The sequence below is a fragment of the Gekko japonicus genome, unplaced genomic scaffold (genome assembly GCF_001447785.1).
Source record: "Gekko japonicus isolate JY-2015 unplaced genomic scaffold, Gekko_japonicus_V1.1 scaffold24, whole genome shotgun sequence".
NCBI lineage: Eukaryota > Metazoa > Chordata > Lepidosauria > Squamata > Gekkonidae > Gekko > Gekko japonicus.
The window spans coordinates 2,424,698-2,440,269 of record NW_015164665.1 but is presented as its reverse complement, the minus strand read 5'-3'; the positions used below and the strand labels follow the sequence as shown (position 1 = coordinate 2,440,269).

At 45.0% G+C, this 15,572-nt stretch overlaps 1 protein-coding gene across 1 annotated transcript in view; it reads right to left on the bottom strand.

Moving 5' to 3' along the window:
- Window positions 1–4,785: 4,785 nt before the first annotated feature.
- Window positions 4,786–15,572, bottom strand: part of MND1 (meiotic nuclear divisions 1) — a 59,748-nt gene continuing 48,961 nt past the window's right edge. Inside the window, exons 7-8 of the mRNA XM_015409045.1 lie at window positions 7,165–7,209; window positions 4,786–4,906 (exon numbers count right to left, since the gene is read on the bottom strand). Of these exons, the coding sequence (XP_015264531.1) occupies window positions 4,800–4,906; window positions 7,165–7,209 (152 nt within the window). The 3' untranslated portion in view covers window positions 4,786–4,799. The remainder of the gene's footprint in view (window positions 4,907–7,164; window positions 7,210–15,572) is intronic.

Sequence of the window (15,572 nt, the reverse complement as noted above, 5' to 3'; positions counted from 1 at the left end):
GTACGTAATTGTAATTGTTTTGAACTGTATGTATTTGTTCCCTCTCTCCCCATGGAAGGGGGAGGGGAAGGAGCTTCAGCCACTGCTGGGAACAGAAGCTTGCCTATCTATCTCTCCTGAGCGGTTGAGAGAGTCTGGCAAAGCAAAGTTATGATGCAGCAGCAGCAGCAGAACTGGAAGAAGAAGCAGGAGACAGCCAGTTTCACTGCGGGCCTGATAGAAGCCCTCTGGGCACCTGATCCGGCCCGCGGGCTGCATGTTAGGACAATCACTAGTCCTGCCTAAAAACAAGGCTTGAGAGAAAAAGTACTATTCAGCTCCATAAACTTGATTTAAGGTGTAAAAATTCTTTATACTACAAAAGATATATTTAACTATTTTATGCTATTAACAAGACAACAATTTATTCCACTTGCTTATTTGGTGCTTCTGAGAGCACTTAATATGACAGCTTTTCATAAAACGTGTCTTTTAAAAAAACACTCTGTTAGTAACCTGGAATTGTACAAAGAAATTTTAAATTAGATCTTATGGGTTTTTTTCCCCAATTACATTTTTAGTTATGCTGTACAGGAAATGCATGTGAATAGGATGTGACGATAGTACATCCAAGCCACAAGAGCCAAAAAGGAAAGCATTTTCTCCATTAGTGTTGCTACAGATGTATTGCACAGTAGTTTTTCCTGACCAGCAGCCTGGTACTGAATGGAAGTTCATGTCACTGTTTTCTATGGAATTCATTTCTAACTAAAAGTCAAACCAGATGACATCCATGAACAGATCTCCAATGTGCTTCTTCTGCAGCTACACAGTTCCAGGGAACCATCTGAGGCTAGAAAAAATGACATGGGAAGAACTAGACATCTCCTTTTCTGTGCTGCTGCCCAGTTCTAGGGGGGAAAACCCCCAATCTTCTGTTTAGCAATTAAATACACACTGGAGATTTGTTCATTATGCTTGATCCTGTTGAGAATGAGTTTCTGTCATTCTGAACTACAAGAGCTTAGAAGTTGATTTCAGGGCTCTATTATTCTGCATCTGATTCTCATAAATGGAGGGTGCAATACAGTTTTAGAATTTTTGAAAATAGTGGCTATGTAATTAAAGAAATCTCCTGATTTGTGAAGAGCAGAAAGGAGGGGCTTTCTGCTTTTCACCAAAAGTAGCTGTTTGATTTAAATGGCTTGAAGCCATTTAAACCCCTGCTTTCTGCTCCAAGCAAAAAGATGCAGGGTGCAGAAAGCAGTGTTTTAAATTTTCAGTGACTCATGAACCAATACGAACCCATGTACCGGTTTGTGTATCAGTTTGTGGTTTGATTCATGGTTCAGCGACAAACCAAACTGCAAAAATGTGGCTCATGCTCACCCCTTGTCAGGAAGGTTCCCACACTTCTGTCGTTCCACAGAATGTGCAAAACAGTAATGTTCAAGAAGGCATTTTTAAAAAAGAGATTAAAACTGTAGCAGGGCTCTGTTACAATGGAATATTCCAATGATTACTGTAGGTATCACTTTGCTTTTACTACACTGCCTCATAACTTGTGATCTACTCTCTGCATTGTTTGTAGTACACTTTGCCTCAGGTAGTTTATTGTTCACATTATTTTCTAATTCTGTAATCCTAGTCCTATTGCACTGTTCATTGGTTTTTAAAAACTGCTTCATTGTTCTGCTTTATTCTGTAATCCACCTGGAGTCTCAGCAACCTTGTCAACATCTCAACATACCTCACAGGTTTGCTACAGAAAAAAAATGTGGGGGGGGGGGGGGGGAGAACACAGCCCTTTCCCAATCTCCATGTTGTCTGTACTTTTTTGTCTATGACAGAGAAAAAGAGAAAGAAGCAATGGAGTGGTAGGATCTGTTTGTTGCTGCTATTAATATGGTTGGGGAAATATGGCACCCTGCACAGCCTAAACACATGGCAGAGATGAGAAACACTGTTTCCTTGCATAATGGTTTGTCTATAAGACCTCTGTTCAGTAGATACAAAGGGCTGGGTCTGAACCAAAGGAACTCAGAGAACATCTCTCCCTTCCTCCTACAGCATTCTATGTTTCCCCCCTTACCCCCCCACTTTAAAAAATCTGATAGGGTCAGGTACCCTCAGGAAAAGAATGTGATGCAACTTGGAGGAAAGCAGCAAGAAGAGGGAATAGGCAGAATTCTCCCTGTTCTCCCTCTTGTACCAGCTTATACTCTATTTGTGGAAGAGTTCGCTAAAGGGGAGAGAGGGTTGAGGATATTTCTCTCTCCTACAATCACAATGAGGGACCTGTTCCCAAGGGTCTCTTGACTAAAGGAACAGTTTTGGAGGGTGCATAGTGCTGAAAGAAGGGGAAGGGATCCATTCCTTGAATTCCATCCATTTATCTGAATGAACTCATATTAGTTTTTTTCCTTGCATCTCCTTCATTACAGCATTTGCTATTTTGCTTGCTTTGTAGTTGTAAATGTGCGAAGAACAAGATATGGTGCGGGATCTAGTTGGAACTTGTGTGTGCTCTCCAGTACCCCACCTTACAGAGGTATGTAGGTGTGCATGCACACATATCTTAAGAATCTGCCTGTGTGGTGGGTAGCTAGTATGTGCATAAACACGTGCCTGCCAAACTAGGACATGCAGACCAAAGATACCAAAATAACTGTGTTTGGTATGCAACAGCCGCTATGAAGGGAGGTGGAGGTCAGATCCAGGTAAGAAGTGGGTGTGGGATGATAGTGGGTGGCCTTCCTCTCTTCCTATGCATAGCTATACCATAAGCAAGCTTAGATCAGCTGCTATCATTTCTTTGCTGCAGCTTCTGCCTCTCCTTATGCTTGAATACAGCAAGTCTGAAAAGGCTCTTTGTTGGACACATATATGGCACTTTGTGGTGGAACAGGCCTGCAGGCCCTTTTCCACCCTGCTCTCCAAAGCTTTTTTCTCTTTTTTGGGTAGCCCGCCGCCACCACCTGACCTTTGTAAGGAACTGCTCGCTGGGAGGATCAGGACTCCCAGCTTCCCTTCCAAGTTCTGAGGCCTTGCCTCTGTGTCTTCCGCTGCCCAGTGCCTGGTCACCATGGAAACCATTTACTGCCATGTGACTCCCTGGAGGAATAGCTGCTTGCCAACTGCCTGCCTTCTCCCTGGTGCTCCTTTTAAAATAGCATGTCCAAGACAGTGGAGGTTTATGTGGTAGAGAGAACCAGTACCAGCATCCAAAGTTATAAAGAACTTATTAAAAAGAAAATGTTCACAAGTATACTTTTAGCACAGCACCAAATTGAGCAAGGGATTAAAAAGAAATGGGTAAAACACAATTCCTCTGTCCCTTTATCTATACATCCTCTATCAGATGTTAAAATAGAACAGGCTCCTTAGCTTAGGAAGTTACAGATCTCGACAAAATTACCATTACCTCGAGGCTTTCTACAGCTCTTCCAGGCCAGCATATGGCCAATGGCCTTCCAGCCATTTAAACTGAACAGCTGACAGGCAAACCAGCCGCAGCTGTCAGGCTGAAATGGCTGGGAGCCATTAAACCTCTCCATTTCACTCCCCCAATGGCTGGAGGAGTTTAATAGCTTCCAAGGCATGTAAACATGCTTCTCCAATCTTTCTTCCCTTCCCAGCTAGGGAAGGGAAGGGCGGGGACCCCCCAGTCTGATCGGCTTCCCTGGAAGGAAGCCTTTAAACCCCTCTGTTTCCTTTCTCTTCCTGATGCATGCCACTGCTGCGGTGCAACTCGAGGAGGGAAGGGAGGGTAATTAAACTATAAATAGCTCCCCTTCCCTCCCTGAGTTACACCACAGCAGTGACATGTGACTCTGGGAGTAAAGGGAATGTATTTAAAGGGACTATTACCTTCCCTTCTGTCATGATCTAGGCTGTGCCACCAGAGGCCTACTAGGCCCAAGGAGCCTGGCTAGCAGTAGGAGGAGGCTGGGCCTACAAATCCCAGAAGGCCTTGGGAAGTTTTGGCGCTGATTTTGTCGAATAGGGAAGAAGAGGGCTGGGGAATAAGAGAACTGGTACAACAGGGAAAGCTGTTCTTCTTCCCAGAGGACAGAGCCAGAAGGAAGGCTGCTGTGGGAAGAAACCCTCATCCTGAGGGAAGGGTGAGTAGGCTAAGGCCACTTGAGATAGTGAGCTAGGGACAGTATATATTTAGACACATTAGGGCATTTGATTTCTTTTCTTTTCACCCACTTACTGTTATTATTCCGCACCTTGTTTGTTTGACCTCCTATAAAATAAACTATTTTTATTGTTCACTCTGCCTGGCCCTCACGCCTATTATTCGGCCAAAAGGGAGATCTGAAGGTCTTGGAAGGGTGCTCTGGGCCTTCTCAAGGGAGCCTGGAACCAGAGTGGTGGCAGCATCAGGTGACACCCCACCTGAGCCGTGACACCTTCATTCCCTGATGCTTGCTGCAGCTGCGGAGTAATTCGAGGAGGGAGGGTAAGGTATTGGGAGCTGAATAAATTTGGCAATACCGATTATTTAATTTGGGAAATAGCAGTATATACTGATATTTTTCAAGTTTGGTATACCCCAACCTGAGAAATACCGAATTTCTTTGTGTGCATACTCTTATTGTATAATCTGTGCTACCAAAACATCCCTGCTACTAGCTATTGGTTTGATAGAGGACTGGAAAGAAGGAAAAGCCACACTGAAAATCTACTTCCAGATTTTATTTACCAAAATAGAAACAATAGCCAAGTTTTTAGAAAAAGGAAAAGGAATTGCACAATAAAAATAAAGTCACTTGAACAGAACAGTATTTATTTGCCATCTTTACTAACCACTTTTAGTCAATGTAGTCGAAGTCTTCTGGAATACCAAATGTTTTGTTAATTTTGTTCTCTTCAAATCCAAACTTCCTTTTGGCCCAAGATTTTACTGAAAAGATATTATCTGTGGGCAAAGTGAAGAAATATGTTCATTTTAAAAAAAAGAGGATCCTGCTTTCAAGAAATAAGAAACTGGAAAGTATTGATTCATTCCATTGTTCAAACTATTAGAATTCTTTTTAAAAATTAAGAATATGGTATTAAGAGCCAGACTACACATGACATCTCAATTGTCAGTCTCTTTCCACCTCTCCATTGTAAAGTTTGGTTACCATGCAATCCTCTCTGTTACATGAAGAGCTTCCTCAATACTGTCAAATCCCTAATAGGAAGTCTGGAGCTTGCAAGGAATCTCTCCAAACAATGGGGAGGTGTTACAAGGTAACTTCTACTACTTATAGCAGGTCAGGGCATGGATAAAACAGTGTGTAAACTAGGAGTGTGTGTTTGGTATAAACTGAACCAAATAAATACCTGAAAAATACCTTATCGGTGTTTTTCAGGTACTACTTCAGCCAAATACAGATCAGAGACCTGTACTCAGCTATTGATATAGCTGAGTCTGAAAAAAGTCAATTTTTTCCAGCTTTTATTCGGGTCAGCTATACAGCAAGCCAGCCCCAGCCAAGGTGGTGTGGAGCTGCTAGCTCTGCGCCACCCCAAATGATCCTCTCTTACAGCTCTGTGCTACCTTGGTTGGGGCTGGTTGGCTCCTCTTGCTTCTCGGTTTCAACTGAGAAGCAAGAGGAGCCAGCCCAGGATTGGTTGGGTTAGCAGGAGCCAGCTCCATGCCACCCCAGCTGATCCCCTCTTGTAGCTGCAGCTACAAGAGGGGATCAGCTGGGGCAGCATGGAGCTGACAGCTCTGTGCTGTCTTGGCTGTGGTTGGCTCCCCTTTGCAGCTTGGTTTCAACCAAGGTGCAAAGAGGAGCCAGCCCAGGATCAGACGGACTTTTGCAAGGCATGGAGGAAAAAAAGGTTCCCTTTAAATGCTTTTTCCTTCATGCCTTTTGCAAAGCTTCTGGTTGAACCCACTGCTTAGGAGTTCACTAACTGGTGGCTTGCAGAAGGCATTTAACGAGTCCACATCCCTTTATATGCCTTCCGCCCCTCCTTTGGAAACAATGGAAGATGGGGTTACCTTCTTCTGGGGCCCACAGACAATAGGGCTACCCCTCTCTCTTCTTTTTTTTATACGTGGGGGGGGGGGGGTTGAGGAGAGGCACCAGTAGCTATGCTGCAAATTTAGTGCCTCTATCTCAAAAACAGCCCCCCCCCGGCCCAGATACCCCTGGATCGATTCTCCATCTTAGCCTATGGGGACCATTGACTATAATGGTCCCCATACAGTATAATGGAGTCAGAAAACAATCAGCAATCTCAAATATTTCCCAAATCCCAATAGTAAACCGATATTGGGATTCAGGAATATCAGGAAAGTCCAATCTTTTTCCGGTTCAATATACCCGAACTTAAAAAACACCATTTTTGTGTGCACACCCCTAGAGTGAACTAGCCTCTATTTAATTGTTAAACAAACATCCCATTCATAAATGACATAACATGAAACCACTTAATGAGAAAGAATAGCTGCTCTACAACATTTAGTCATAATCTGTACCATTTGTTATAAAGAAGCATAACTAAGGGGTCATTTAATTAATATTACACCTATTTCCCATTCTTTCAGATTTCACTTGTACTTAAAAATAGCTGATTCATGAAAACAGTGTGGCTCATGGTAAGCACTCACATGAAGCAGTTGTAACTGTTAATATGCCACTCAAATTAACATGTGGATGGCTGGTAACAGACGTGTCAGCTTAGAACTGCATGAGGTAGCTGTCTCATATGAACAGTTTGCCATGAGCTTGGAAGTGGGAACAACTCTGCAATCAAGGTTTTAAAAAGGTAGCCATCATGTACTCAAGGTGTACTGGCTTAAATTCAAGTTGTTTGCTAGTCTGTGCCTTACTTATAGGCTGGAATTCAATATATGCTGTGGCTTATATCTGGATAAAATGACAATTATCCATCTGCTAATGACTAAGGTTAGAGCAGATGTAAGTAGTTTACACTCGTGAATCCACGAACAATAGAATTATTTTGTTTTATATATCTAGGGTTGTTATTATTATTATTTGCTAATGGCACATTTTGTGAAACACTAAAGTAAGCACGTCCTTAATTACCAAAAAACTTGCATTTTAGGCAAAAATCTAAAAATTTAAAAGATTTATAAATTGTTGCTTCTTCCATTGAATTTATTTATGCTCAAGGAAGGGGCAAGAATGCTGCTAAGGAATGTATGCAGATACACACCAGTCCATCTGTTGGCTGCCTCTTTAGCTACTTGATTTGCTTGTCCTGGAAAAAAAAGAAAAAAGAAAATCAAAATGAACAATTATTGGATCATAATGCCAAAGTAGTTAGTTTTGTGAATACATAAAGAATTATTCTTATTTTTCTATCAGCTCAGAAATGTTTACTATTCTCCAGGTAATGTTCAATCAATCCTCATATTTATTTTTATTTAATATATTTATAGTATGCCTTTCTTATACTGAGACTCAAAGGAGATTACAGTGTAAATGTATAACAGTCCATAAGCACAATATAGGTAGATACAGTCAATATGAGAAGACACTGAATGAGCAAGGAATGGAAGATTTCTTTCACTTACCGTGAAGCTTCCTTTCTCGGTGGTTCAGAAGTGGGACAGTCCTTACTTCTGGGATAAGCTCCTCCTTCCTCTGCAGGGTCAGCTCTGAGCTTTGATCCAGGCGGGGAGGGGCTTATCCCCTTGAGGCTTCCAAGTCGTCTTCAAGCCCTCTACTCCCACCCAAAAGGCACTTCTCCCCCAAACTGGAGAGACTAACATAACTGGTTAAATTAAACATGTAACCAACCACATCGTGTCCCTAATTGTCACACCCTGTGCTGTAAGAACCTGTCAGGACACTACAAGACTCCTCTGTAAACTGGAAGTGAGCCCAAAATGGGTGGGCAGGACTGTCCCACTCCTGAACCAGCGAGAAAGGAAGCTTCACGGAAAGTGAAATCATCCGTTCTCCAGTGGTTCAGATCGTGGGACAGTCCTTACTTCTGGGACGTAAAAAAGCAGAGTGTTCCCAGGGAGGGAGGTTGCTTTCATGATTTACAGAGTGTGTTGGAGCACCCTACGGCTGAAGGCCGCTTCTGCTGATGCCAATTTATCCACTCTATAATGTTTAGTAAATGAGTGAACGGATTTCCAGGTGGCTGCCTTACATATTGTCTCCAGACTAGGGAATGAACAATAGGCCACCAATGTAGCCGCCCCCCTAAGGGAGTGAGCCACGATCCCGTCTGGAGGATCCATCCTGTTGGCCTTGTAGGCCAGAATGATGCAACCCTTAATCCACCTACTAAGAATAGCGGAAGACACCTGTTCCCCCCAGTTAAGCTTCCTAAAGGACACAAAGAGTGCCTCCGATTTTCTCCACTCCTTCATCCTATCTACATAGTAGCTCAAAGTTCTCCTGACATCCAAAGCTTCCTAAAGGACACAAAGAGTGCCTCTGATTTTCTCCACTCTTTTGTCCTATCTATATAGTAACTCAAAGCTCTCCTGACATCCAGACAATGCCACTCCCACTCCTTGTCAGGGAGAACCAATTCCTCTGCCCTGTGGAAAACCGAATTAATCTTTGGAACAAAGGCTGTGTCTGACCTAAGGACCACCTTGTCCTGATGGAAAACACACAGCTCTTTATTGATGGACAGGGCCCTCAGTTCTGACACTCTGCGTGCTGAGGTAATTCCCAACAGAAAAATGGTCTTGAAGGTCAATTCTTTGAGTGGGCAAGAGGCCATAGGTTTGAAGGGATGCTTACATAAGGCCCTTAGGAATGTGTTTAGATTCCAGGTGGGGAATCTGTGTACCTGTGGAGGGTTAATTAAGGACGCCTCCTTTAGAAACCTCTTAACGTGGGCATGATGAAGGAGTGCAAGGATGCCCCCTTTAGAAACCTCTTAACATGGGCGTGATAGAGTAACTTCCCATGTCTGACTCCCTGAACAGCCGAGATAGCTGAAACCTGTCTCCTCAGTGTGCCTGTACTGAGCCAACGAAGAACCATTCTAACGGAGGCCCTAAGGGGTTCTATCTCTTGACCTACACACCAGGATTGAAAAACCTGCCAAGTGGCATTATAGGATCTGTTAGTGGATGCCTTCCTGGATGCCAGCATGGTAGAAACTACCTTCTCAGGGTAGCCCACCTCCACTAGCATCTCCCGCTCAATCTCCACGCTGTGAGATTCAGCATCTCTGGGCGTGGGGGTCTTGTGAGACCCTGTGTCAGTAGGTCTTCCCTCACTGGAAGATGCCACAGGTCCTCTGAAGACAGACTCCTTAGTTCTTGAAACCACGCTCTCCGTGGCCAAAAGGGGGGCTACTAGCACCACTTCCACTCTCTGTTGTCGGATTTTTTTAATGACTTGGGGCAGGATTTGTACTGGAGGAAACACATAGAGGAGACCTGGAGGCCAGTTGCAATTTAAGGCGTCTGTTCTGTTGGCCTGGACGTTTCATGTTCTGGAGAAGAACTCTGGGACTTGATGATTGTACTCTGTTGCGAACAAGTCTATGCTGACTTCCCCGAATTTGTTGCATATCTGTTTGAACACTCCCCTGTTCAGAGACCATTCTGACTGGTCCAGTCGCCTTCTGCTGAGCCAGTCCGCCAGAGCATTGTCTTTTCCTGCCACGCGTGTAGCTTTCAGCGATAACAGATGGCTCTCTGCCCAGGTCATCAGTTTGGATGCTTTGTGGTGAAGAGATCGTACCAGAGTCCCACCTTGATGGTTCACATATGCCTTTGCTGTCATGTTGTCCATCTGGACAAGTACATCCTGACCCAAAAGATGTTTGCTGAGTCTCAGGAGGCCCAGGCGTATCGCCCTGAGTTCTAGGAAGTTGATATACTTCTGCGTCTCTTCCGCTATCCAGTCCCCCTGGACCATTTGACCCCTTGAGTGTGCTCCCCATCCCTAGCGTCCATTGTCATAATCAGTCTCAGCAGATCTCGAAGAGGCGACCCATGTGTGAATCCGAGAGGCGCTAGCCACCATGAGAGCTGTTGTTGGATCTCCAGAGGTAGTTGCAGTAGCATGTGTCTCTTGTGTGCAACAGCTTCCTGGTGGGGAAGCAGGGATCTTTGCAAGGGTCTGGCATGGAATCTGGCCCAATGAACAATCTCTTGACAGGAGACCAGCATCCCCAGAAGTTTGGTTAGTGTCATCAGTTCTGAAGCGGGAGACTCCATGACTTCTGTTAGCAGCGATCGGATTTTCGTTTCCCTGTCCTGAGACAGAAAAACCTGATCCTGAATTGTGTCTATCTCCACCCCCAGGAGAAGCAGCCTTTGAGAAGGTTGGAGGTGAATCTTTTCCAGGTTGATCACAAAGCCATGTTCCTTTAGAGTATCTACTGTGATCTGAGAGGTTCTCACACTGTCCTGGAATGACAGGGCTTTTATTTAAATGTCGTCCAGGTACAGAAACAGGTGTACCCCTTTCATCTTGAGGTGTGCCACCAGATGAAGACCCTCGGTGAGGACTTCAGCCCGAATGGGAGGGCCCTGTACTGAAAGTGTTGACCCGCATAGACGAACCGCAGGAACCTCAGGTGAGAGTTGTGGATGGGGATGTGGAGGTATGCTTCTGCCAGATTTACAGATGTCAGAAAATCCCCTTCTTGAATTGCTGCCAGTATGGATGTGAGGGTTTCCATCCTGAACTTCTTGTCCTTCATATGCTTGTTCAGCCATTTGAGGTCTAATATGGCTCTTGTGCCTCCATTTCTCTTTGGCACTATAAAAAAGACTGAGTAAACGCGAAGCCCCCGCTGGGTGGATGGAACTCTCTCTATGGCTCTGATATCTATGAGGTGACGTATGGTGTCTTTGGTCTGACGATGCTTCATCCTGTTGGCGTACTTTCTGATCTGGATGACGCGCTGTTGGGGAATGGCGGAGAACTCAAGTTTGTAGCCCTGAGACACAGTCTCGATGACCCACTGATCAGTCACGGAAAGACACCAGCGATCTACAAAAGACTGGAGTCATGCAGAGGCCCCCTTTTTGGGGTTCTTGGTGGAGGACTGCTCTCCTTTGTTGGAGGTGAAGGACTTGCTGCTATGTGATCTAGACTGCCACTTTCCTTTGAATGGTCTAGAGTAAAAGGGCTTTTGTCCTCTCTTCTGATCCCAAATGGGCTGAAAACGCTTCCTGGCTTTGACATCTCTCCTCTTTGAGGGCAGGACTTTCTTCTTATCCTTGTCCTCTATTAGGTATCTGTCAAGCCCCTTTCCAAAGAGGTTCCCTCCTTTAAAGGGAACCACCGCCACGTTCGCTTGTGCCAAAGAATCCACATCCCAGTGGCGGAGCCAGTTGTTTCTCCGCGCCATTACACTACATGCCAGGGCCCTGGCTGATCTGGAGCACATCTAGAATTGTGTCTGCTGCGAAAGCCACCACAAGGGCGACCTTCTTTAATTCATCCTTGTACTCTTTTGGTGCATCACTGTCAGCTGATGCCAGGTTCTGAGCCCAATCATATGCAGCCCTAGCGAACAGCGAGCCCGCAGTGGAGGCCTTGATTGAAGCAAGCTCACTGAATAAAAGGGAGCTTGCAACTGAGTAAATTTGCTTAGGGGTGGCCTGGAAGGTTAAAACAGCCCTGGAAAAGCAAGCACTCATTCCAAATCCACGGACCATCATTCTAGTCTCAGGGCTGTCATTCCAAACCTTGAAGACTTGAGACTGCAGTCCTAGACTGATTTACTCAGAAATAAGTCCTCTTTTATTTGATGAGGCTTACTCCTATGAAGGAAGAATCAGGGGTGGAAACTAGTCAGAGGGTCAAAAATACTGATTTTACTGACCAAAATTCAAAAAAACCTGACCAAATACTGACAAAAAACTGACAAATTACTGAACAATTTAATGTCAGCCTACTGATAAACTAGCATTTTAAATGTAAAATGAGGACTTCATTAAAAATTATTATTATCCGGCCTCCACCATCCCCATAGCCATCCCCATAGTTAGATGTAACCCAGATAAAAGGATTGAACACCTTTTTATTGATTTTTTAAAAAATGAATAGAAGGCAAAAAAAGATTCCCGTTTAAAAATAATCACATACTGCAGATAATAAAACAGCAAAAACATATTAAAAACCAAACATAAAGTAATAATTATGACAACGAAACATAATTACCCTAAGGTAAGACTTGTCTTTGCTTGAACTTTATCTTTGGTTTTTTGATGAAAAAAGAACCGGCCAGCAACCTGCCATCAACCTGCCTTCTGTAAGGTAAGACTTGTCTTTGCTTGAACTTTATCTTTGGTTTTTTGATGAAAAAAGAACCGGCCAGCAACCTGCCATCCCTGGTGGAGGCCATGTCGGGCTGGGCATTGGAACACCCTAGACCAATTGTCCTGAGTGATTTCAATGTCCATGCGGACGATGTGGCCTTCACTCAGGCGATGGACCTAGTTTCATCCGTTGTGGTGCTGGGACTCTCCCAATATGTAACAACTCACACTCACCGGGCCGGACACACACTCAATCTGATCTTTGCGGCAGGAGTCACAGTGGACCGGGTCACTGCCTCAGCAGTGCGATGGTCGGATCATCATGCCCTGAAGGCCCATCTGAATGTTTCACCCCGACCCTGTTTGGGCGGCGAGCAGATTTCAGCTTGCCCATGGAGCCAAATGGACCCTATGTGGCTTCAAATGGCCCTGCGGGATTTGATGCCCCCAGTGGCTCGTTAGATGAGCTTGTGGAGGATTGGCACAGCTGACTCTTGGCAGCCATCAATGAGATCGCTCCCCAACACCCTCTGCACCCTCACACTAGGCTGGCTCCTTGGTTTACCCAGGAGTTGTGGCTGATGAAGCAAAGGCTAAGATGGCTAGAGAGACAGTAGCGGTGCACCTGTGATGAAGCCACAAGAACTTCTTATAGGACGTTTATGAGATCTTATGAGATGGCAGTCAGAGTATTATGCGGCCACGATTGCGCCTGCAAGCTCATGCCCAGCCCAAGGCAGACCAAATGTTAGGGAACTGGACACTGGCTGTGAGGCCTTTGCAAGCTACTTTCCAGATAAAGTCCTGTCACTCCACTGTGACCTCCCCACCACAGTTGAGACTGTAAGTGAACTCGAGCCTCCATACACATCTTCTGCTCCGTTATGGATTATTTCAGTCCACTCAGCCTGGAGGAAGTTGACAAACTGCTCTTAACTGTACGCCCTACCACGTGCTGCCTTGACCTGTGCCCATCATGGCTAATTAAAGCTGGCCGTGATGGGTTTCAAGATGCCCTAAAGGAGATTATCAACAAGTCCCTCTCGGAGGGACAGTTCCCTAGGGCACTCAAGGAAGCTGTGGTACGTCCCCTCCTGAAAAAAACATCTCTGGACCTGGCCAAATTGGATAATTACCGGCCAGTCTCCAATCTGCCCTATTTGGCCAAAATAATTGACAGGGCCGTGGCAATTCAGCTACAGAGCTTTTTGGATGACACTTCCATTCTAGATCCTTTCCAGTCCGGTTTCTGCCAAAGCCACAGAATGGAGACGGCCCTGGTTGCCCTCACGGATGACCTCCGGAGGCATCTGGATCGGGGTGGATTGGCAGTGATGTTGCTGTTGGACCTGTTGGTGGCATTTGACACGGTCGACCATCAGTTACTGATCCACCACCTCGCCGATACTGGAGTCCTTCCTTCAGGCTTGGGGACAAAGGGTGGCGCTAGGGGAGCAGCTATCCCAAAGGCACCCACTGATTTGTGGAGTGCTACAAGGGGCGGTGCTGTCCCCAGTGTTATTTAACATCTACATGCGCCCCCTTGCCCAGATTGCCCGGAGGCATGGGCTGGGATGTCACCAGTATACGGATGACACCCAGTTCTATCTGTTGTTGGGCAGCCAGTCTGACTCTACACCAGAAGATCTGGACCAGGTGTTGCAAGCCATGGCTGGGTGGCTCAGACTGAGCCAACTGAAATTGAATCTGACGAAGACAGAGATCCTGTGCCTGAGCTGGGGTGGCCTGAGAGTAGGATCCCACTTCTGACCTTTTACGGGGTGCCACTGGTGCCAGTGCCAGAGGTTAGGAGCTTGGGAGTGCTCCTGAATGCCTCACTAACAATGAAGGCCCAGGTAGCAGCCATGCCAAATCAGTCTTTTACCACCTCTAGCTGATTAGGGAGTTGGTTCCCTTCCTTGAATGCAACAACTTGGCGACAGTGATCCATGCGATGGTCACCTCGAGATTGGACTACTGTAATGGTCTCTACATGGGGCTGCCCTTCACCCAAATCCAGAAGCTATGGCTAGTGCAAAATGCTGCAGTGGGAGCACATCCAGCCTGTGCTGAAAGCACTGCACTAGCTGCCAATAGCATACTGAATTCACTTCAAGGTGCTGGTACTTACCTTTAAAGTCCTTTATGGTCAGGGGCCCACATACCTGAGGGAACGCCTTTCCCCACATGTTCCCCAGAGAGCACTGTGCTCAGGGTCACAAAATCGATTGGCCTCCCAGGTCCTAAAGATGCCAGACTGGCCACAACCAGGGCCAGGGCCTTCTCAGTGGTGGCTCTATACTGGTGAAATGAGTTCCCAGAAGAGATCAGGGCCCTCGGGATCTTTTACAGTTCCACAGGGCCTGCAAGATGGAGCTCTTCCACCAGACCTTTGACTAAGGAGTCGCACTAAATAACATCAAATATCTGAGAAATGACAGTGCCTTGTTCCTTGGCTTATCACCAACAGCCTGTGCTGTTGCCTATATACAAAGACCAAGATGAGCCAACCACCAATATAGATCATCTGATTACAACACTAGTATTGGTCCTGCCTTCTGTAAGCATTGTTATAAATACCTGATCACTTACTAGCACTTTATGATAATGTAGAGTTTTATTATTTAAGATTGTATATAATTTGTCACCTATATGTTTAATCTCTTTGTAAGCCGCCCTGAGCCTGTTTCAGCAGGGAATAAATTGAATGAATGAATAAAGTTATTCACAAACTCTTTCGTTTCTCAACAGTTTTCTACACTGCATCCACAAGCATTTTTTCCCCTTATCCTCTTCTTCCATTGCTTTCTCAACTCCTTCAAGCATGAGCTGTGCCATGTTAAATCCCACAATATTTATCACCTCTACTTTCATTGTCTCATGTTTTAACAGATTAATTATGTTTCTATACTTTGCGGAAGATTTCACCAAATCACTTTTACTCTTAGGAACAAAGTCCTTAAAGTACTTCATAACTAAACTGAAAACAATCTGTCTTCTCACTGGGAAGTCATCATGTTTCCCCAAAAATGCAGTAATGAAAATGGAAAAACACAAACTGCATTCACAAAAATCAAAGAAATACTGACTTTACTGACCAATTATTTTAAAAAACTGACTTTTACTGATTTTACTGACCATTTTCCACCCCTAAGGAATGCAGTTCATTCTACTTTTAGGCACTGTGTTGGACTGTGTTTCTGTGATCTGTTCCTTGTTTTATTTGCACCTCTACAATTGAGGGAGCAGGTCAATCATCTTCAGATGGCAGAAAATTCCAAGACTGGACCCTTTGCCCCAATAATGAACTAATCCTGAGATCAGGTTACCTTCGATTATGGTAAATTCGCCTGCCACATTTATCTGT